This window comes from Melozone crissalis, unplaced genomic scaffold (genome assembly GCF_028551555.1).
Source record: "Melozone crissalis strain CALT ecotype California unplaced genomic scaffold, PUWL_Pcris_2 ptg000091l_1, whole genome shotgun sequence".
Taxonomy (NCBI): domain Eukaryota; kingdom Metazoa; phylum Chordata; class Aves; order Passeriformes; family Passerellidae; genus Melozone; species Melozone crissalis.
Window position 1 is genome coordinate 544,078 of NW_026535868.1, and position 22,362 is coordinate 566,439.

The 22,362-nt window shown below is 37.6% G+C and overlaps 1 protein-coding gene across 1 annotated transcript; it reads right to left on the minus strand.

Annotated features, from left to right (window-relative positions):
* Positions 1–8,375: 8,375 nt before the first annotated feature.
* Positions 8,376–21,666, minus strand: LOC128947176 (kinetochore protein NDC80 homolog). The gene is made up of 16 exons (XM_054291357.1): positions 21,566–21,666; positions 20,991–21,077; positions 20,113–20,236; positions 19,813–19,985; positions 18,518–18,620; positions 17,609–17,698; positions 16,246–16,339; positions 15,018–15,124; positions 14,059–14,203; positions 13,556–13,761; positions 12,217–12,369; positions 11,855–11,944; positions 10,970–11,062; positions 9,346–9,476; positions 8,868–8,970; positions 8,376–8,513 (listed from the first exon to the last, which is right to left on the minus strand). The coding sequence occupies exons 1-16, from the start codon at positions 21,664–21,666 to the stop codon at positions 8,376–8,378; spliced, it is 1,938 nt and encodes a 645-aa protein (XP_054147332.1).
* Positions 21,667–22,362: the final 696 nt, after the last annotated feature.

Genomic DNA, 22,362 nt, shown 5'->3' on the forward strand with positions numbered 1-22,362 from the left:
GGTTGAAGTGTAAATATTACCATATTACCTGATTTAGGTTGTGACAGAACAGAAAAGTTCACATTCTTTTGAATGAACAGATGTGAATTTTCCGTTGTGGAAACTCATTCCTGTAAACTTGATCTTTGGCATACCACCATCTGATTCCAAATTATAAACTCTTATGGCATGTACTCCAGTTGAAACTTTGCACTTTCTTGATTGCATCTTTGCTCCAACAAAGAAATAAAATATGAGCAGTTGATTCAAGAGATTTCAAGAGATACAGATTCAAGAGATTATAGTATCGAAATACTGCGAAGGACAACATATAGTCTGAAGTCTTTAGTTTAAAATTTGTTTTACTCAGTTGTGAGTTTTTAAATGCTGGGGGTTTTAAAATTCCTTGTGCCTTTTTTTTTTGACAAAACAAATATTGAGTTAATTGGGACAAGATTTCATGATACTAGAAGAACATCAGTTGAAACAAAGGAAAAAGTAACACTCAAAATTTTAAAATTTCTAATTTGGTAATATTTAACTTCCATTTAGAATTTTTCTTTACCTTCCTTATTTTTTCTGCTTGCTATTTCTAAAACACGAAAAAAAATTTATATTGTATGTAATGAGCTTGATATAATGTGCATTGCTACTGTGCTGAATATAATAACAATAGTACTTCATTAAGATTGCTATGGGTTTTGATATTACACTAATTTTTTAAGGAAATATATTCAGGAGACTATCTTTTTTTTTTTTTTTAAACAAGGATTAAATGATGATGATGACAATGACTGTTTTTAGTAGAAAAAGGTGCCAGTATTTTAATAGTTATTAAAAAAAAAGTAAATTAAAATAAAACAATAACCTATTGCATATTCATACACCTCATCCATGATGCACAAATTCCATTCAAACACAGGATTCTGTCTGGTCATCCTCAGCTTCTTCCTCTGAATCTTAACAGAGGTGGGAAGAAGTTCATTTCTTCTGATAAATTAATCAGAATAAATTCATTTTGCTCTGAAAGATTCAGATGTCCTGGGGCTGCTATCTCAGAGTCCTTTCTTTAAAAAAAAAAAATTCCTATATAGTATAGTTTCTATTTTAACATTTTTTATAACCTCAAACTCTATTTACCACCCTACTTAAGAGAATGAATCCAGCATCACTTTCTAACACAACGCATCTAATATTAACACACATAAAATTAATTTGAATTAACACAACACACACAATATTAACACACACAATATTAATTTGAATGATTTGAATGAACACAACACACAATATTAACCACACTCTATTTACCACACTACTTAAGAGAATGAATCCAGCATCACTTTCTAACACAACGCATCTAATATTCATTTGAATATTTGCGAAAAGCCAATCATAAAATACACATTTTTCACAGGGTGCTGTGCGTGAAGAACATTTTGGGGTTAATTCCCTCATTATTTGCTCCATCCTGGGGTTAATCCCCTCCTCATTTCACCACCCCGCAGCTCGTGTTGAATTCTGATTTTCTGTGTTGTGTTCTGATTTTCGGTGTTGTATTCTGATTTTCTGTGTTGAATTCTGATTTTCCGTGTTGTGTTCTGATTTTCCGTGTTGTGTTCTGATTTTCCGTGTTGAATTCTGATTTTCCGTGTTGTGTTCTGATTTTCCGTGTTGAATTCTGATTTTCTGTGTTGTGTTCTGATTTTCCGTGTTGTGTTCTGATTTTCCGTGTTGTGTTCTGATTTTCCGTGTATTACTTTTCCTTCCATATTTTGCTATATCATGTTTTTTGAAAGCATCAGTGTTTCGCTATGTATCTTAGCATTTTCTGTGCCTTAGATTGGCTTTACAAAAAAAGGTCTTTGATGACAAAACTGGCATAAAGTTTTCATGTCTTACCCCCTATTTATCCTTCCCATGGTTTCACTGTAACACATCATTCTTTCAGTTGTACAGAAAGAAATTTTTGTACATCTGCATTATTTGGATCAGGCTCTTTCTGGACTTCTAAAAGGTACAGACCACAAGGTTCTTATTCTGGTTTTTATTCACTCTTGATTGAAATGCTGTGTTTTGTAACAGTCTTCATTACTGTTCTCTAAGTTTAGCATAATACTATTCTGTAAGTACAGTTAGTTAAGTATTATGCACTTTGAAGATTTTGAACAAAATTTTCTAAACGTATGTATCACTTTAGTCAATTGCATTTTGAGAACATTTGATGTTAGGACTTCTTTGACCCTAACTCTGTGAATTTAAAATAGCACCTTAGTTAACAGGATTAAGTAGATCACAACAGTCAAGCATTTTCATCCTGAGTGCTTTTTACCTCACAGGACGGTATCTTGTTCTGCTTCAGGCAAAGAGTTGTCCTAAACTGTTGCCTCATTTACCAATTGAGTGAGAGATATGAATGCAAAATAAATTGGTTTTAATGTTTGCTTGCAAGACCTAAATGGAAAACGGAAATGTTGGTGCACTTCTAAGCATAGATTCACGTGGTATTTGAAAAAGAAGTTGAAGAGAAGAATTACATTATCAACATAACTTTTAACGTAACGACCAAAATCTAGAGTTAGTAGTTGAGAAGAGACAGAAGTTTAGGCAAACTGATTCGATTCTGTAAAGCTCAGGATATCAATGTGCTATCTGGGAGAAAATGTTGTGATTTGCTCTGTTCTCTTCAGTGGAACTACATTGTGTCATGATAAAGATCCACTGTGCATTGGGAGAAATGCTGTCATGTTTCCTGACCTATAGAATCTATCCATTTTATCTGTCAGACGAGAACTGTGGCTTCTATTATAGACAATGTCTGGGACTGAGATAGGATTTTCCAAACTGCCACATAAAAATAAAAGATATCAACTTATATAATTCCTAGGTCTTTGAGAGGTAAGGAGTTACTCAAGAAAAAGATTTGAATGTTTTAAAATAATTATTTCTATTGCTTTATATGTAAACATCTAGCTAAATGGATAAGCAAACAAGTGGCGTGTATCTTAAGGAAAGCTTTTGCTCTTAATGGAAATTAACAAAAGAAACACTAAATTTACATCAGTTTACATGAATTACCAATAAAATTTGTCTGAAATTAAAAATATAGTGAATTAACATTGATGCCTTGTGAAGGCTGACCTAGAAGAGAGGCTAGACAGCATTAAAGTCTTCGCTGAAGTCAATGAATTGGTATCTTATGTTGTCTCATTGGCAACAAGCTTTAATAAACAGCACCATGGTGTTTTGAATATGCTTTCAAATTTCATAACTATCTCTTACTTTGGCTTTGAATGGTAGAAATAGCACAAACTCAGCTTTTAAATCAGATATTAAGCTGATATCATTGTAAAATTTTCTTTAATTAAGAAAGTTATTATGAACTTCAGAAAATATTTGTTTGGAAAAGCTATGGCAGTACGAAATAACGTATGTTTGAATGAAAAATACTTCATTATATACTTCAATTGAGCTATTATTTAAGCTGGAGGATTTCTTGGAAAAGTATATCCTAAATCAGAAGCAAAATCTTTAGTTCATACCATTAAAGTAGAAAACATCAAAACTACCAAGCAACAGAGTGAATTTATTGGGTTGGAGTTTTTTGCTGCTTAAGAGAATGTTACAGTAGTTAAAGGACCAAAGAAAAAGATGTACCGATGAGGGAGGAAAGTCCTCTCAAAATCCTTCAGGGAGCAGAAAGGTATCTTTAACTGAGAAGCAAACCAGTTGTGCACTTTGCAGTTATTGTGAAGATCCATGTCTTCACAATAACAGATCCAGCAGACTTCTAGGCCAAGAGGCAACAGCCTAGAATGCTTTCTAAAATGGAATACTTTGAATATTATGCGTCTTCCCTTCATTTGGGCTATGTAGCTGTAGTGTACCAAGATTCCTAAATGGTCTGCTTTAATCCTGTGTAAGGATACTTTCTTCAATTTATGTTAACCTCTAGATGCCACTGATATTTTCCCATGTATTGGAATATACTTTTTTCATATACTGCATTCATATTTCCTTCCTTCCTTTTATTCTTGTGGGAGAATGGATTGTAGTGATGGTAGTACACGTAAAATCATTACCAGATTTTAAGAATATAAACAGGTATTTGAAAGTGGTGTATCTTTGGGGCAGGGACTGCCTCTAATTGAATGTTTATAAAGTGCCTAATATAATCAAGCCAGGAGCTGGTTGGCTGCTATGTGGTGATGTGGTGGCTGCAGACCTTTTGGGCACAGTGTTCATGTAATGATAGACTTTTCAATTATCAGAGAAGGAAGGAGATAGGTCAGCAGACCTGCAGCCTTAGACTTACAGAGGGCAGACTTTGGCCTGTTCAGGAGTACATTTGACAGATCCATCTTTGGGATCTTTCTAAGCTGGGCTAATGAAGGCCCACTTACAATTCCCAACAGAGTATAGTTTAATTAAATTTGTCCATTAGAGGACTCCTCCCCCTCCCTTTACATTTTAGAAATTAATTCTGCTTTCTGCCTGTTGTTCTTTTTGCATCGCAGATGCACTGAACCTTCGTAACCGACAGGTCCTCTGCACCACGCTGAAAGTCATCCAGCACCTGGTTGGTGGTGTCAGCTGAAGTGGTGGGGGAGGCCTTGGTGCCCTATTATCGGCAAATTCTCCCAGTCCTAAACATCTTTAAGCGCATGAATGGTGAGTTATGCTAACAGACACCGTGTCTTTCAACTCCTAAGGCAAAAAGGGGCTTGAGGCAGGGTTAATTAACAATGTAGTTAAGATTTATTACTGTATATAAACTCAAATCCATTTGGAGCTCTAAATAATGTAAACTCTCCCTCTTACTATTCCCTAAGGATGCACTGAAATTAACAATTTCATTTATTACTCCTTGCACATACAGTTTATTTAACACAGTACAGAAGCAGTGAAGCAGTTCTATAATCTTCCAATAATTAAATTGTAAACTTTGTAACAGTCTTTTGAATACATTAATAAATTGCAAAGCTTTTTTCCTCCCTCCAACACGTTAGTTTAGTCCAGCTGTTTTAGTCCACCTGGCTGCAAATGGTGAGGGAGAATTCCTGGGAAAAATGGGAATTACAAACTGGGAGAACTGGGAATTGTGAGAATTCAAACTGGGAATGGGGCTGGAGAGATCCTGGCTGCAAATGGTGAAAATTCCAGGGAAAAATGGGAATTCTGAACTGGGATAAATGGGAATTGTGAGAATTCAAACTGGGAATGGGGCTGGAGAGATCCTGGCTGCAAATGGTGAGAGGGAATTCCAGGGAAAAATGGGAATTGTGGGATGGGAAATTGGGAATTGAAACTGGAAATGGAACTGGGATTGGGGCTGGAGAGATCCTGGCTGCAAATGGGGAGAGAGAATTCCAGGGAAAAATAGGAATTGTGAGCTGGGAGAACTGGGAAAAGTGGAAATTCTGAACTGGGAAACTGGGAACTGTGAGCTGAGAAAAGTGGGAATGGAACTGGGAAACTGGAGTGGGAAATTGGGAAAAGAGGGAATGGACCTGGAAATGGAAATGGGAAACTGGGAATGGGACTGGGAGTGGAACTGGGGGAACTGGAACTGAGAATGGGAAACTGGGAATGGAATTGGGAATGGGAAATGGGGAATGGGAATTCAAACTGGGAAACTCGGAAAAGGAAACTGAGAAATGAACTGGGAATGGGAAACTGGGAATGGGAAATTGGGAATGGGGCTGAGACACTGGGAGTGGAACTGGGAATGGGGCTGGAGAGATCCTGGCTGCTCATGGTGAGAGAGAATTCCAGGGAAAAATGGGAATTCCCAACTGGGAAACTGGGACTGGGACTGGGAAAAGTGGGAATTCAAACTGGGAAATTGGGAATGGAGCTGGGGAAACTGGGAATGGGAAGCTGGGAATGGGAATGGAAATGGGAAATTGGATTTTTGCTGGGATCAGGGTTATGGGATTTATACAGTCAGGGTTTATGGGATCATTCCCATCCCAGGTCTGTTCCACGAGGCCCTGGCCCAGCACCGTGAGGAGCTGCAGCTCCCGCAGGGCTCGGGGTTGTGGGATATCAGGGCTATGGGGTTTGTAGGATCAGGGCTATGGGAATTTTGGGAATGTTGGGAAGGGGTTTGAAGGGGATTGGGAAGGGATTTGAGGAGACTGGGATTGGAATTTTGGGAATTTGGAAGTGGATTTGGGGGATTTGGGGATTCTAGGGATGGATTTGGGGAGTTTTGGAGAGGAGTTTGGGTGGGAATTTGGGAATCCAAAATTCCGATCCCAGAATTCCCAAAATTCCATTCCCAGATCCCAAAATTCCAATCCCAAATTCCCAGCCCCATCCCCAGCCCCTCTCCCTGCCCTGGTGTCTCTCGGACCCCTCAGAGCAGCAAATTCCTCTCAATTTCTCCCAATTTTAACAATTTTTTCCAATTTTTTCTCACTTTTTCCTATTTTTACCAATTTTTCCCTTTTTCCCCCAATTTCTCCCAATTTTTTCCCCATTTTCCCAGCCCCAGCTGCAGCACCTCTCCCTGGGCCGCTCCCAGGGGGACCCCTCAGAGCAGCAAATTTCCCCCAATTTCTTCTCTTTTTTCCCCAATTTCTCCCAATTTTCCCCAATTTTTTTTCCCAATTTTTCCCCACTTTTCCCCATTTTTAACCAATTTCCCCCTTTTTTCACCATTTTCTCCCTATTTTCCCAGCTCCATCTCCAGCCCCTCTCGCTGCTCTGGCGTCTCTCGGACCCTTCAGAGCAGCAAATTGCTCACAATTTCTCACAATTTTAACCAAATTTCTCCCATTTTTTTTTGGTTTTTCCCCCAATTTTCTCCCAAAATTCCCAATTTTCCCCATTTTTAACCAATTTCCCTGTTTTTTCCCCCAGCACCAGCTGCAGTACCTGTCCCTGGCCCGCTCCCTCAGTTACCCTGTGGAGCAGGAAATTGCTCCCAATTTCTCCCAATTTCTCCAAATTTCTTCCATTTTTTCCCAATTTCTCACACTTTTTACTCAATTTTTTCCCAATTCCTACCAATCTTGCCCATTTTTAACCAATTTCCCCCTTGTTTTCCCCATTTTCCCCCCCAGCCCCCTCTCCAGCCCCTCTTCCTGCCCTGGCCTCTCTCGGCCCCCTCAGAGCTGCAAATTGTTCCCAATTTCCCCCAATTTCAACCAATTTTTCCCCTAATTTTTCCCAATTTTTTTCCCATTTCCTCCCAATTTTTCCCTTTTTTCCCATTTTTAACCAATTTCCACCATTTTTTCCCAATTTTCCCCCCATATTTCCCACCCCAGTTCCAGCACTCCTGGCGCCTCTCGGACCCCTCAGAGCAGCAAATTCCTCCCAATTTCTCCAAATTTTCTCCAAATTTCCCCCAATTTTTTTTGGTTTTTTTCCAATTTTCCCCATTTTTAACCAATTTTTCTGTTTTTTCCCCCAGCACCAGCTGCAGCACCTGTCCCTGGCCCGCTCCCTCAGTGACCCCGTGGAGCAGCAAATTCCTCCCAATTTCCCCAAATTTTCTCCAAATTTCACCCAATTTTTTTTTGTTTTTTCCCCAAATTTCTCCCAGAAATTCAATGTTTTCCCCATTTTTAACCAATTTCCCTGTTTTTTCCCTCATCCCCAGCTGCAGCACCTGTCCATGGCGTACTCCCTCAGTGACCCCGTGGAGCAGCAGCGCGCCTGGGCCACCATGGGCCGCACTTTCCTCTTCATGGCCGAAGGCCCCGAAATTCCCGAAATCCCCGAGATTCCCGAATTCCCCAAAATCCCTGAGGAGCCCCAGGAGGCCGAGGGCACCCAGGGAAATTCGGGAATTTCAGGAAATTTTCTAGAAATTTTTGCAATTTTTTAAAATTTTTTTTTGTAATTCCGTGGGGTTTTTGGGATTTTTTGATCATTCCATCAAATTTTTGGGGGGAATTTCACGGGATTTTTTGGGGGGAATTCTGGGAATTTTTTGAGAATTTCCCAATTTTTTTGGGAACTCCATTAAATTTTTTGGGAATTCCCAGGAATTTTTGCTCACTGTTCATTGAGCGATTTTGGGGATTTTGGGAATTTTTTTTATAATTTTTTTCTGAATTTCACGGGATTTTTTTGGGAATTCTGGGAATTTTTTGAACATTTCTCATTTTTTGGGGGGAATTCCCTGGGATTTTTGCTCATTCTCTGTGTTTTCCCTGAAGGTGCTGCTGTCCCTGGGTGATTTCGAGGGCGCCAGGCGGGCGCTGCGCCGGGCACTGAGGCTGGGCCAGCCTGACTGCGCCGACACCCAGAGCGTCCACAGCAGCCTAAGGCACGATCAGTGGCACAAAATGGTACCAAAATACCCTAAAATAGCAAAAAAACGCACTACAATGGGGCTAAAATGGCAAAAAATGGCACTGAATGGGACCAAAATCTTATCTTCATTTTTCTAGTGATAAGACACTTTCAGCCTTCTTTTTATAAGTGTCTAGGATGCTGGTCAGGTTTGACAATAGACCTTCAGGCATGAATTCTTCATCGTCTCTTTCTATTCTTGCATTCTGTTCTTCAAGGTATTTCTAGAAAAGAGGTACAGAGAGCTTTATTAGCTCTGTCATGGCCTGTATTTTACTGATTCTGCTAAAGCATTTTAAGCAGTCATTGCACAGGTTAACTGATTTCAGTTAAACACCTTCCTGAAAGACGCCTCTCAGAAGCAGGTTTAACCTGACAGGATGTTACTGCTGACACTTAACAACCAATTCTGATTATTTACACCAAAGGTTTTGTCAGAAAATTTAACTAGAATCCGCAGGCTTAGTAGCAGCTAAATAACTGATACTTCCTTAGAAAGAGTAAGCTCTAATTTCCAAGTGTTTAACTGCAAAATGTCTCTAGAGAGATTTAATTCTGAATATCAAATTTTAGCTTACCACTATAGATTCTATATGAGTAGCAACTGTTTCTACAAGACGACTCAAGTTAGCATCAATTTTTTTGTTCTCTTCTGTTGTTCTTTGCAAAACAACTTGATATCTAAAAGGTAAAGATACTCAGAAGGTCATGTCCATAATTGGAGAATTCCTGACATTTAAAACAATCACTTCAAGTCTGATTTATCATCACGTTTAGCCATACTTTTTTTTCCATTAGTATTAATTTGAACCAAGTTACAATATATTAATGCTCAACTTAAAGAAAAACCCTTACGCGGAAAACAGGAGTTCTGATACAGCAGACAAATATTTTAGCAAAATACTGTTGAGGAGAAACATCTTTCAGTTGTTAACTTGTGAAATTAACACACTGAGATGGATACCTGATGAAACAACTGTATGTTACATTCCAGAAAATATCTTTATCCTTAAAAACCAAAATAAACAAGGCAGACATGGAAGTTAGGAGCCTTACTCTCTTTCGATATCATGCAATTCAGTTGCAGCTTCACTGAGCCCATCATAGACACCACTCTCAAGTAATTGTTTATGCTTCTTAAACAATTCCCATTCATTTGCATATTTCTTGTCTTCTTCTTCTATCTCCTGTTGTCATAAGGAAGGAGAAGAAAAAAAAATGGCCTCTCTCAAGTATAATTCGGATCTTTTTTTCTTTCTGTTACCTGATTATATCCTAATACTTGAATTCAAAATTCACGCAAATAGTTCCAAGTTCAGAACTGAAAAAAGCCCCAAGGATATCCCTCCCAAACCTAAAGTTTCTGTATCATCCCCATCCCAGAATAAGCCTAACCATCTCTTTATTCCTTTAACCACATTTAAAGGCCTGTGTTGCAGCTACTTTCCCTTCCGAGTTAAAGCTCACAAAGTGTTGTTTACATAGTCTAAATAGCTTAGAAATGGCACATTATGAACAACTGTTTCTAGGTTAAAAAATACAACCACATCTGAGTAAGAAAATAGCTTTTCTTTTTTGTCTGAAAGAGAGTATAATTCCAAATAATCATCTCTTCTAGGAGAATGACACTGTTGATGCTATACAGTCCACAAAACCAAACAAAATTCTGACGTCAACTCAACGTGCAATTTTGGTAGATTACTGAAAAAATCCTTCAAAAATAATTTTAATACTTAAGACTTACAAAAAGCATTTTAAATATTAGAAGAGGAATTAAATGACTAAGCGTCTGGTGGCAAGTGTGTATTTTATGAGCTTAACTTTAGAGAAAAGTATATGCAAGAGCACAGATCAAAAGGTAAATGTCATGTGGTTTTGAAAAATAGAAACTAAATTAATTGCCTTTATAAACCTATATATACACCTGCCTCAGCAGGTATTAGCAGCGAAATAGCCCTGTTTCATGGCTATAGCACAGGAGTTTGGATTTACAGGAGCACATATGGTAAATATTGGTGTAGTTCAAAGAACATTTTTCTGCAGGGCACCACGGCCCCGCTAAAGCAGTGTTGTCAGAGAAGTTGGGAGCTACCAAAATAGCCACTCAGTTGTTAACAGAGAGGGTTATGTTTTGTTGCTGAACTGCAAGTGGGGAAAAGAATAGGGACTGCTCCTGTGCTGGCAAAGGAAGCTAAAGGAAGTAACAGTTTGAGATCATTAAAACAATTTAACATGCTTTTGGTCAATGTTTTCCTTTGTTTTTACAGAAGCTGATTAAACATGTTAACTAAAAACTGTAAAAATGTATTTATTATATACAAATCGATTAGACAAGACAGGTTCTGTTGATCCTAAAATTTCCTTCAAGCACATGCCCGGAGACATCGTGAGGGCAGATGATTGTTGCTGCTTTTATTACTGGATGCAGGAATTTATGATTTACAGGATCTGCTACAGTAGGATGCCAGATTCTCTTACAAGAAAGTGAAAATTGATTCAGTTAAGGTGGCAGTCAAATCACTTTTCTGAAAAGAATGAAAAAATCCTCTAAGAGGGAAGGAAGAAGGTAAAGGCAGAAGCCCAAACAAAAATGCAACCCAAAAATTTATCGATAAATACAAAAATTAAGGATAAGGCTATCATTAAGGATAAGTTGTCATCAAGGTGTAAGAAGTTGTACCTTAAGCTTCTGCTGGTAAAGATCATCCAGCTCTTCAGCTTCTTCTGTCAGCATTTTCACACTGCGTTTCTTGTCCTTTAGCATTACATTCACCTAGGACGAAAACATAACCAAGGAAGTATGGTTCAAAAAGAATTCCAACATATAAATCCATGCCATCACAAACCACACCTGGTTAAACAGGTTAAACCATTAAACTAGGCTAGGCTGGGATGGCATTATCCTTCTTCATAGCAGCCTATGTTATGCTTTGTTTTGGATGAGGGGCTAAAACAGTGTTGGTAACACACCAAGTTTTGGTTACTGCTGAATAGCGCTAGCACAGCAGTCCAAGGCTTTCTGTGCTTCCCAGGGCCCCTCACTGAGCAGGGCAGGGACAGGCAAGAGACTGGGAAGGTGCATAGCGAGGCCAGCTGGCCAAGAGGACATTCCATACCGCAGAACACCATGCTCAGGTAGACGAACGAGGAAATAAAATTCTCCTTCTTTCAATCTGTCCCAAATCCAATAGTACTAAAAATCTTCCCGATGACAATTTGTCGGTGATGGTAAGCCACACAATCAACTGGAACGGGCAACTTATTAGAAACAAATACTTCCAATGGTTATAGTCAAGTATATGTAAGCTACATAAACTTTAATTCAGGGAATACACGATATTTCAACCAACAAAGACCTCAGTTCTTAGAAAAACTTTTAGGTTCCATTACAATAAAAGCAGTTTTCTCACAGTTTCTCCCCCTCTACTTGTCCTCAGAAAAACCCCAAGTAATTCAAGAAACCAACCCAACACATCACACTTTAACTATGCAAAAAGTTGAATGAAAGAGGCAGATAAGGTTTTGGGGTTGGTATCTTAGCGTTAATCTTCTTTAACTAACTCACCTGTTCCAAAGTGTCTTCCAGAGTAAATTTCCGTTGAGTGGCTTTACTAATTTCTTCCTCAGTCTCGTTGATGATCTCCATGAGGGGAGCCTGTAATACGTATACAAGAAGATTGAACAAATGCAATTTGCTAATCTGAACCAAGATGCACCCCAGTACATCTTTCCCTTTTATTTTTTTTAGGCTACTGTATTCTCCCATACCAAATCTCTTTCATATACTGCAATGTCATTATGGTGACTCATCACACAAGCTTTTCAATGACATTTCATTGTGAGATTGAGAGACCTTCCCAGCATTCCCAAAGAAACACCTTTTTTTTGTGAGTGCTATCTCAAGCCTTCAGTGTTGATTCTACTTACCATGATCTGAGTTCTGTATTTGACTAGGAAATTTGGTCCTAAATCAGGATTAACGTGCATGGTAAAGTCGTGGCCTTTGGAATTCTCAGCACTTACTGGAATTAATTTCAGCTTTCGAGCCAGTTTATGATACTCTGCCAGTTGCTTTCCAATCTGCTCAGAGGAGAAAAGGGCACAAATCATAGAAGAGATACAAGTGAAAAGATGTGCAAGAAGTATTCATATAGTACTTTAAACAAGTTCCTGAGTTGCTCTCTGTAGCCATAATTCCTTGCTACCCCACAGTATTCAAGAGCTGCATGCAATGCCAGCACAGCAGTTTGCTGCATTAGGTACTGTTTTATGGTTCGTTCAGAGTTTGCACACTGAGGTTTCTTAGTGTCTATGGCTGAGAACACTGAATGCTTTCACCTGTGGTTTTCCGTATTCATCTGCCATAATTTTTCCTGCCTCAAGTTTTTGAGAATTAGCTGATTGGGAACTAAAAATGTGCTGGAAAATAATACTAAACAAATGATCAGTTATAAGGTCAATATGCCTTCTCTCATTAGTTTTGACAGGAAATGCTACACAGCCACACATGCTAACAACAAACTAACTTGAGCATGCCTTTAAACAAAGCTTATTAAATGCTTTAATTTCTAATTAATGAGTGCTATTAAATGCAAACATTAAAGACCCCAGGGGTTTTTTTTCCAGTTTTATATGCTTCATACTTGCACCTGAGGATTTAAGTTGATAAAAGTGCTTGATAAAGGGTGACCCTACCAAACATATTTGAAATTTTTTCTTTAGTTCTCCAATTGGCAAAGCAGAAGCTTTTAAATCCCATCACTTCCAGGACTATATCTTTTCACTCTGTTTGAAGGGATTGAACTTGGCCCTTGAAATATGTTACAACTGCTACACAAAGAACTAATCAGGCCCTAAATGCATGCAAAACTATTGATTCAAATTCACTAGTTTTGCCTTACTTCCTTTCTCTGAAATATTAACATTAGCCTGTAATTTCTTGTGTTATCAAAGCAATGGCATGCTAATGTTATCAAAGCTCTAAATGCTACAGCAGTGACAGCTTACCATGCTTCATATTCTAGACACATCTCTTACGATGCAGGAAAAAAGTACATTTCCACTCAGTGCAAAACAGAAAAAGGGGAAAAAGCGCAACATTTTTCAGAGATACTGTAAACAGAGGCCATTCTTGTCAGTTTTGCCTGGTTAGATACACGTATGGTGGTGTTCGATTATTTAGGAAAGAAATTATCAAGAATCCAATTTTAAGCTTGCATGATGAAAACTGGCAGCCACCTCTGAGTGTTGTGGGGTTTTCACATACCGCGTCTCTCTTCCTAGCATATTTCATCTCTTCATTCCACATCAGTTCTCGTTCTTCTTGCAGCTCCTTATTCAGCTTGTTAATGGTTTGCTGCAGCTCATTTCTCTCGTGATTTATTCTCTCAATGTCTGCAGCTGAGTACTTCTGGTTATCTAAGATGTGCCGGAGCCGGGCATTCTCCCGCTTCGTGGCTTCTACTTCTGCCTCTAAGTACATAAAACATTTGTGAAATGGACATAAAATACCAGCCTATATACATAAACCTCACCTCTGTATTGTATGAGTAAATGACACAGTTATTACATAACATTACCATTTCATTACTCCAGTGTACAGAGAGCTATCAGACAAAAAACAAATTTTTATTAGCAATCCATTCTGGAAAGTTTATTTGTAGCATCGTGCTACTCCAAGTACCTTGCTCTGCTCTCAAGCTAAGAACTACAATTATTTGAAGACTATTTCTAGCTTCACTGTCCTGACTGTGATCAAGTCCTCCTTACCTGCTGCCTCAACTTCATCATTAACACTTTCCAGTTTTTGATCAAGGATGGATATATGAGATTTCATTTTAGCGAAATAAGCCTGGTAGTTCTGGACGTCTGCTTCAAGGGACGATTTCACATTTCGTAGCGTTGCTATACGATCCTAGGAAATGGGTGAAAAGAACAACCACTCTTAGATAAATATAAAATAATGACTTCACTTTCCAGATAAGACAGTAGAGTAATTGATCAACATCAACAGCACAAATATAGAATAAAGAACTTTAATAATTTTTTATCTCTGTGACAGCTAAGTCCAGTCAGGACACCTTTAAAATAAAAGCAAAGAAGGCTGAAAAGATTCTTGCATTTCAGCATTATGTCTCTCATTTGCATCAGACAGTGCTTTAGACAATTCTTACTACAGGTAGTCCACAACTTAACTCTAATAATACATGGAGGGCAGATGAAACAGGGGCATGGAAAACCAGGAATAAACTCAGCACATTTTGCACAGTTGGCAGGAATTTCAATTTGCCACCTGCACAGCCACTAACCCATTTTTAAACTCAGGATGTATTAAAAGCAGAATCCAGAGTTTCAAGCAAAGTATTTTCCATAAAATATATTTGTTACCACTGAATCCCATGCCTCATATTTGAATACCAACACACTTGAAAAAAATAATGTTGACATTTATATTAAAAAATTTGGTTCAAGTATTTTATTGATATTTCAGTCAATATAAGACCTTATTACCTGTAAATACCTGCACATTATCAAACAAATAGGTACTGAAGATTCCACAGAAAAAAGCCTTGTTCTCTAATAGTATAGAGTCTGTAAAAATCTGGCCTAATTAAAATCTCAAAGCACTGAAATTTTTCCATTTGTTATGTATCATAAGTATCTTCATTCAGAAATGGTCGATATTATAAAATTCAACTCCTCCATAAAAACAGACACAATTTACTAACCTGCTCACTTTCCTTTTCTTTTTCTAGTCTTGCAATCTCTTCTTGAAGTCTTTTGTTCTCAGCTTCTAAACTTTCCATCTGGAATGGATCTACATTAAATAAATCCTCTGTGGGAGAGCAGAAGAGAGACTCGAGTTACAAATTTATCTCAATATCACCACCTCTTTTGAGTACCTGAACTTGAGCTTCAGCACAGTAAATACCCATTATCTAGATAATTATTTTTCACTAAAAAATAACTAAAAACAACCAAGAAACTTACCAGAAAAACCTTTCATTAAAATGTAACCAGGCAAAAACCCCAGAAGAAACAAGAAGAGAAATGGGTTTCTCGGTCCTCATGTCAGAAAGAGTTCTCATGCCAAAGTCACTCCCAAGAGGTAAGGGTTTCCAAACTCTCATGCAGCCCACACCACAGGAGAGTGTACAAGTCAGGACTACCTTGTGAAGCTAGAACAAATCAAACTTACTTAACAACCTCTTTCTTATCCATATACTTCCTTGCTTCTTGAGGCATCTTTTCCCCAACTTAATTTGGCTTTGCCAAAAAATGGGATGATTATTTTTTCCCAATATCCAGTAACAGTGTGGTATCTTGTTTCCTCTCCAATTGATGGCCCCAGTTTGCAAACAAAGGGCCCTTAGTCTGGCTTTTCATAGGAGAGCAAAGAAAGTAAGACATGTTTTTCTTCCTTTTCTCACATTGTGTTTGTATTTCTGCAGGTGGTGAAATGAGCGAGTCAAAAAAACCCAATAATTTTCTACCTCCCTGAAGACAAACACAGGTGCATGCTGAATCACATACAGAACCCTCACAACAGAGTTTGGAACTCTTGCAGACTGCTTTCAGATCTTCAAAAGCTGAACTTTCTTGTCAGCTGTGCATCCTCTGAAAATATTTTTCTTTTTTTTAATTGTTAGCTTTTCCAGACAGAAACAAGAGCCATCTGCATAGATGGAGTTCACATCTGAAGAATTGTATACTGGTTTTCTGTGACAAAGACATTAAAAAATCAGGTGACACAGCTACAGCTGATAGCAGATCATGACCTACCCATCTGTACTGCTCAAAATACACTTAAAAAAGAGAGCATTAAGTTGAAGTAACTGAAACATACTTAGGTGTTTCAGACTCCCTTAGATCACTTTCACTCATAAACTGAACAAACTGATGCTAGGAGAAAGGAAACCAGTAACACAATTGAATACTTAGAATTTAAAAACTTACTTAATTTTGACTGCACTTCAGCATCCAACTCTTCAAAGGTATCTCTCCCTTTCATGGAAAGATCATAGCACTTCACACAGTAGTCCATGAAAAGCTGAAAGCAATTTAAAAATCTTTCATTTCAACAATTCCAAGACCTGTAAAATATCTGGATAGTCTAAAGCTACTCAATCAGTGGAATTAAACAGACATCAAAAATATCCTTAATGCTTCGATTGTACTTTTGTAAAATTAATTTTTTTTCCTCCCTTTGAACATAGAATGTCAACAGATTATATATTCAGGCAGAAGGAGACAACTATAATTCACACTAAGAAAGGTCTGGAAATCCTGTATTTCTTAAAAAGATATTTAACAAATATTGTAGATAGAATATTTAAGAATTTTTCATCTTGATGCATATGATTCTCTCAGGCTAGTTTATGGAAACTGCAGCTCTGTTTAACAGGCCTTTTCTATAAATATGACCATTAAAATTCAGATCTGCAGGTCTCAAAGTACTCTTATCTAGAATTAAAGAAAGGTTACCCAAAAAGAATTTGCTGGACACTAAGTCACAGATGCTTCAGAAGCAATTACACCAGTATTGTGAATTTTGTATCTATATATATATGCAGAAGTGCCAATGTAGAAGAACGTATTTCGTTTAAAAGCATTGTTAGTTGCCAACCATCATGTTGTAACCTTAGTCCAAAATTATGATTTTACTTTATTTTTGCAATTTCTAATTAAATGTTTTAGCTTATAATGCAACCCTCTCCAAACACCTGCTGTGATTTAACACTGAGTTAAATCTGAGTAGTTCTAATAATCCATGATAAATTAAAAAGAAAGCAAGCTGTTGGATTAAGAGCTCAAATTATACTGCCACCCTATTTTGTGGCTCAGAAATAAAACTTTACAACCAATTTTTACATAGTAAACTGAGTAGATATTGACACAAGTCACTATATTTAGAATTAAGTCACTGTCTTTATACTGCACTGCAGTTAACCTCAGAAGTCTTGAGAGCTAAAGGAAAATATTTCGGAAACTCTAAAAAAATAAACAGCATAATGATGCCCTTTCTCGACAAAGGACAACAGTATATACTTGTAGAATAAGGTGAATATAAAATAAAGAGAATATTTTGTTTAATACCCAGTCTACACCAATAGACTGATCATCATACCTGCTCAGGAAATAGTTGATCAGGTTTTTTACACAATGCTACTCTACCTCCTAGAAAGCATTGTGAATATAAAAGGGAACAGAATCTATAAATACATGACCCAGCAATCTAAACTGTAATTAAATTGTGTTGTTACAGCACATGGCAAAATCCAGTTAAGCAATTCTGATACTAATTTCCTTTTTATGGTACCTTTTTATGTACAATTCCATCATCTGTCTCTCCTCCCCAGCTCTGTGTGTCATCGAACGATGGTGCATTTTCCCTGATCGCATTGTACAGCTGAAAAGCAGAGGTGCACACAACAAAGAGCAAACATGAAGACATCCATTAGTTTCCATGCTGGTTTTCGTGAAAAGAAGCAGAGTAACACTGGATTAGGATTTCAGCAGGCAGGTTGGAATGAACCTGTGTTGAGCTGACTAAACACACAGGTAAAGAGGCATGAGCTAGACAGTCAACACTGCCAAATTCTCTCGTGTCTTTTGAGCAGAAAAGGACAGGGTTTTCCTGGGCACTCAATTCAGCAGTGGTCAACTTCTGTCACAGATGCCAAATTTTGCTCAGTCCTGAGTTGGCAGCAACAACTGTTAGGACTACTAAAAAACCCAAACAAACCAAACAAAACCAAGATTAAATAAAAAACACCCCACTCAAACCAAAAACTTGCCACTCTGTATCAGAATCACAGAACATTTGAATCATTTCAATTGAAAATCCCATCCTTAGATTTCAAATTTAGGGGAGAATGGCAGATGTCACAACATTTGCGCTGGAGATACACGTTCCATTCGGTGATTATACTCATTAACTTCTCACGTTTATTGTATGTACAGATCAGCATTTTGCCACCTCCTTTTATACATTAATTTATCCAGTGCATACATGTAAAGAAAAAACCCTATCATAATATAACATGAAAAGCTCACTTTAAAAGTTACCAAAACATTAGGCCAAGGGTCAGCTCCCAGATGACAGCTAAGAACATATATGTTTACATATATGTTAAACAAAGATTTGTAGAAAATATGTACTGAATCTGTATTGAAACTAACATTCCAGCCTGGAAAGTGAAAATATTTATCTTAAGACAAACATTACCTTGACACAATCAATTAACCAAATCAAAGCTGCCACAATCTGAGGCCAGGTTCGTGGTGCTCCCACAGCGTACATGGAGTTTTTTGACAGAGCAAAGGGGTACCTGTACGGCCAAAGAAGATACACTTTTAATAGCTGTGGCAGACAGTGATGAAAACAAACCAGCACATTTTGAAAACAAAGCAGCATGTTTTTCTATGTAGATGAAAGCACAGAAGGAAGAGCAAACTCAATTCTACTGTACTTCAAAGGAAATTAGTTGAGTTCTGACAGTACGATTCTATTCAATTATCATGGGTTTCTCATTTTGCAACTCATGGAATAACATGGCCTGAAAGGGACCTGTAAGGATCTACAAATCCAACTCCCTGCTCCTCATAGGACTGCCTACAACTAAACCATATGATCCAGAGTGTCATCCAGATGCTCCTTGAGCTCCCAAAACTTCAAGTGACTTGTCAGAATTAGTCATTTTATCCAGAATTACACCCCTGGTGCAGCAGAGTGGAATCCTTTTCAACATTTTAAGCTATATCAGCAGTTTCAAATGTTATAGATTAAAACAAAACTTTATTAAAATGCTGAGAAGTGTGCAAAAAAGATTTGCACCTACATTTAAGGAGCCCTGGCACTCTGACACCATCATGGGTATACAGTCCCTGTTTTTTTTTTTAAATGAGACTGAAAATTCACTGTTATCAAGAGGCAGAGGATTTTCTTTCCAAGACAATGTTGGGGCATTAATGATTTCAAACACTGAACAAATTCAGCAGTAAACCACTCAGCTACTTAGTGTTTTTCTCCCCTCAACAGTAATTTTGTTATTTCCACATTCTGCTTTGAAGGCAGAATGAGAAAAATTGCAGGAAAACATATTTTAAACTAAATTAAATTTGTTTAAACTAAAATTAAATTGTCTTGATCCAAAATTCTGGAAATTTTAGTTCTTAGATTCTAACAAAATGAACAGAAAGGCCTGTAAAAGAAAATTGTGCCTTGTCCTCCAAAGTTCTATACAAATAATCAATTAAATTTTACATGACAAAGCAAGATTCCCAGAGCTTATAGTTCTGTAAATTCAAATATAAAATGTATAGCAGATGCTGAAAATCAGAGAGTAAATCTAGAGTTAAACAAAAGTGAAACAAAACAATCACAACATTGTACTTTTAGAGTCTCATCTGAATAAATAAACCTATCCATTCCGCCCAACTATCAATGCAGAATTCTTAGCTTTTAAATTTCTAGCCATAGCATATCTATTCAGCCCAGGAGACTAACAATAATCATCTTACCCAAGGGCTTTGAAAATTTTGGGAATTTCCTCTTCAAATTTTGAGTCAGGCAGTTCATAAGAAGGGCAGAGGAATTTGTAGATAAAGGTGAAGATCTTTAAAAAGTCCTTAACTGATGGAGATTGTAGTGATTTCACGGAAACATCGTGGGCATAAGCATTCTCAACAAGGAACTGTGCAAAAGAAACACGGAATACCAGTCACTAAATAAAATTTATAGTTGAAACCAAGGGAAATAACCACTTTGCCTAGCACATTTTACACCTCATAACATACATGCAGAACAAGTTCATATGTTACCTCATAAAGCTTTTGGATACATTGTTGGATGAATGTCTTGTCATGAAGGGGCCTGGGATCCTTTATCTTTTTTGTCCCAAACACACCGTACAGGCTGCTGCTTGACCCTCCAGCCCCGCTCGCGCTAGGGACAGACAATGAATACAGGTCTTGTGACAATACATAGAAAGAAGAACTCTCTTCATGTTTAAGGCACAACTGCTAGCTTTATGTTTTCTTTCCATTTGTTATACAAAGTGATACTTGAAGTTTTCTCTTTGTTTAAGGTCATTGGAAAAACATCATCACCCTGGAAGTCACAATGCCATAAGTACAACAAAGATTACTGCATCCTAGATGAATACTTTCTTCATTTTATTGAAATAAATAAACTTTTAGAGAGCAGAAAAATACCCCAAAGATGAAAAAAAATAATGTTGGTGACTGTAAATAAACTCTAAAAATATTTAAGGAATATTTAAAAGGAATAACCCCTGCAACAATGGGGTACTATCAAGAAGATACCCATAACACAGAAAGTCATGAGCTAAGTAGAAAGATTATAGAGTTTTGGAAAGTTAGTATCTTAGAGAGAGGAAACTAATGCAGAGTATACTTCAGATGTCTTTCTTCCTTAAACAAGAAAATGTATTGAGATACTCTTAAGGTCTGCAGTGCACATCATTCCCAAAAGAAAAAAAAAAAAAGCTCCCAAAGCAATTCCTGCTCCAGAGCATTATTGTTTAGCGACCAAGGACTGGAGGAAGGCAGACCTGAAGGTCTGCTTGCCTCAGATCCATCATTCCCTATAGTGAAAATCTGTCAAGAAAGAAAAATACCAAAATTAGAGGACCATTTTTGTTTTAATGTACAGTGCAGACAACAAAAGCTATCCATACCTGTTCCCCAAACAGCTGGCTTTTCCTTCTGAAGCTACAGATGTAGGTTTGCTCATGCTCAGCTTCTCAAAGGTGCTTCTGTCCTTCCTGAGGAGCAGAAAAAGATTCAAGTGACTACTACTACCAATTCATACAAGAGCTATAGTAAGTAGCTCTTATAGTACAGGACTGTAAATAGAATCTAAAATATTTAAGGAATATTTAAAAGGAATAGACATAGGAATAGACCCCAGCATAGACCATACATAGCTCATACAAGAGTGATACAAACAGTCATATATTCCTAAGCGCCTTCATCCCCCAACATCTTAGAAAGGTTAACTGATGCATCCAGCTATCTCCTCAGAAACATGTAACAAAGTGTTACAATTTGAAACATGACACAAGTACACAGAAAGGAAGTATTTTTGCAAAACTGGAGCACATGTGCAAACACCCTTGGCTGTAGGGAGCCTTCTTCTCACTGTCTTGTTTTTTTCCCCTCAGTTGCTACTCACACTCAAACACACTATGATAAATCTCTTCAGAATTAGTTTTATATACTTATTTTTAGCAACATGACCAGCCAGACTTACAGCTGAGGTGTCTGAAGATCCGTCTTGTTGGTGTCCTGCACTCTCAGTGCCATCTTAGATTGTCGACTGCTGCTTCCAGCAATACTCGAGCTTCCACTCATTGTGACTGCTGTAAACCACAATCCCTCAGTATTCCAGCAGTATCAGAAAATCCAGGACCTAAGGGTATTTTCTTTTCTAAATGCCACAATGATTTTCCAAAGGCTCAGAATAAACAAGTAGACCTGTACATTGGACCAAAAAAAAAAAAAAAAAAACCCAAAAAAAAGAAGAAAGAAAAAAAATTATGTTAGACTCCACAAATACATAAGAGCAGCCACAGCCCTTTAAATCAACCATTTTATTGATAAAAAGTGTTATTGTTCCTTCCAAACCTACTGTTTTGCCTTTCTTTATATTTGGTCATTTCAGACCTACGGGTCCCAAAAGCAAAAGAGCTTGAGAAATTTTTCATTTCAGTCCACTGGGAAAAAGGCCACACTACCACGAGTACACAAGTACTGCTTACAGCACGTCTGCTGTACATCAGCTCCTGAGCTTCTTGTTCTGAGCCCGCCCATTCCTCTGCAACTGATCTCCCAGTATTACAGCACAATAACTGGAAAACCTATTCTGAGATAATATTATGGCTCTCTTCAGAATTTGCATGCAGAATATAAATAAAACTGGAATATTAAGCCCATTATCCCCACTGTGGCATTAAGGGGGAATTTGAAGTAAACAGATCTCACAAAACATTGTCACAAAAATTGCCTGCTTCTGCCCTCTACAGAGGTTCTACTTTATTTGTGGGATGG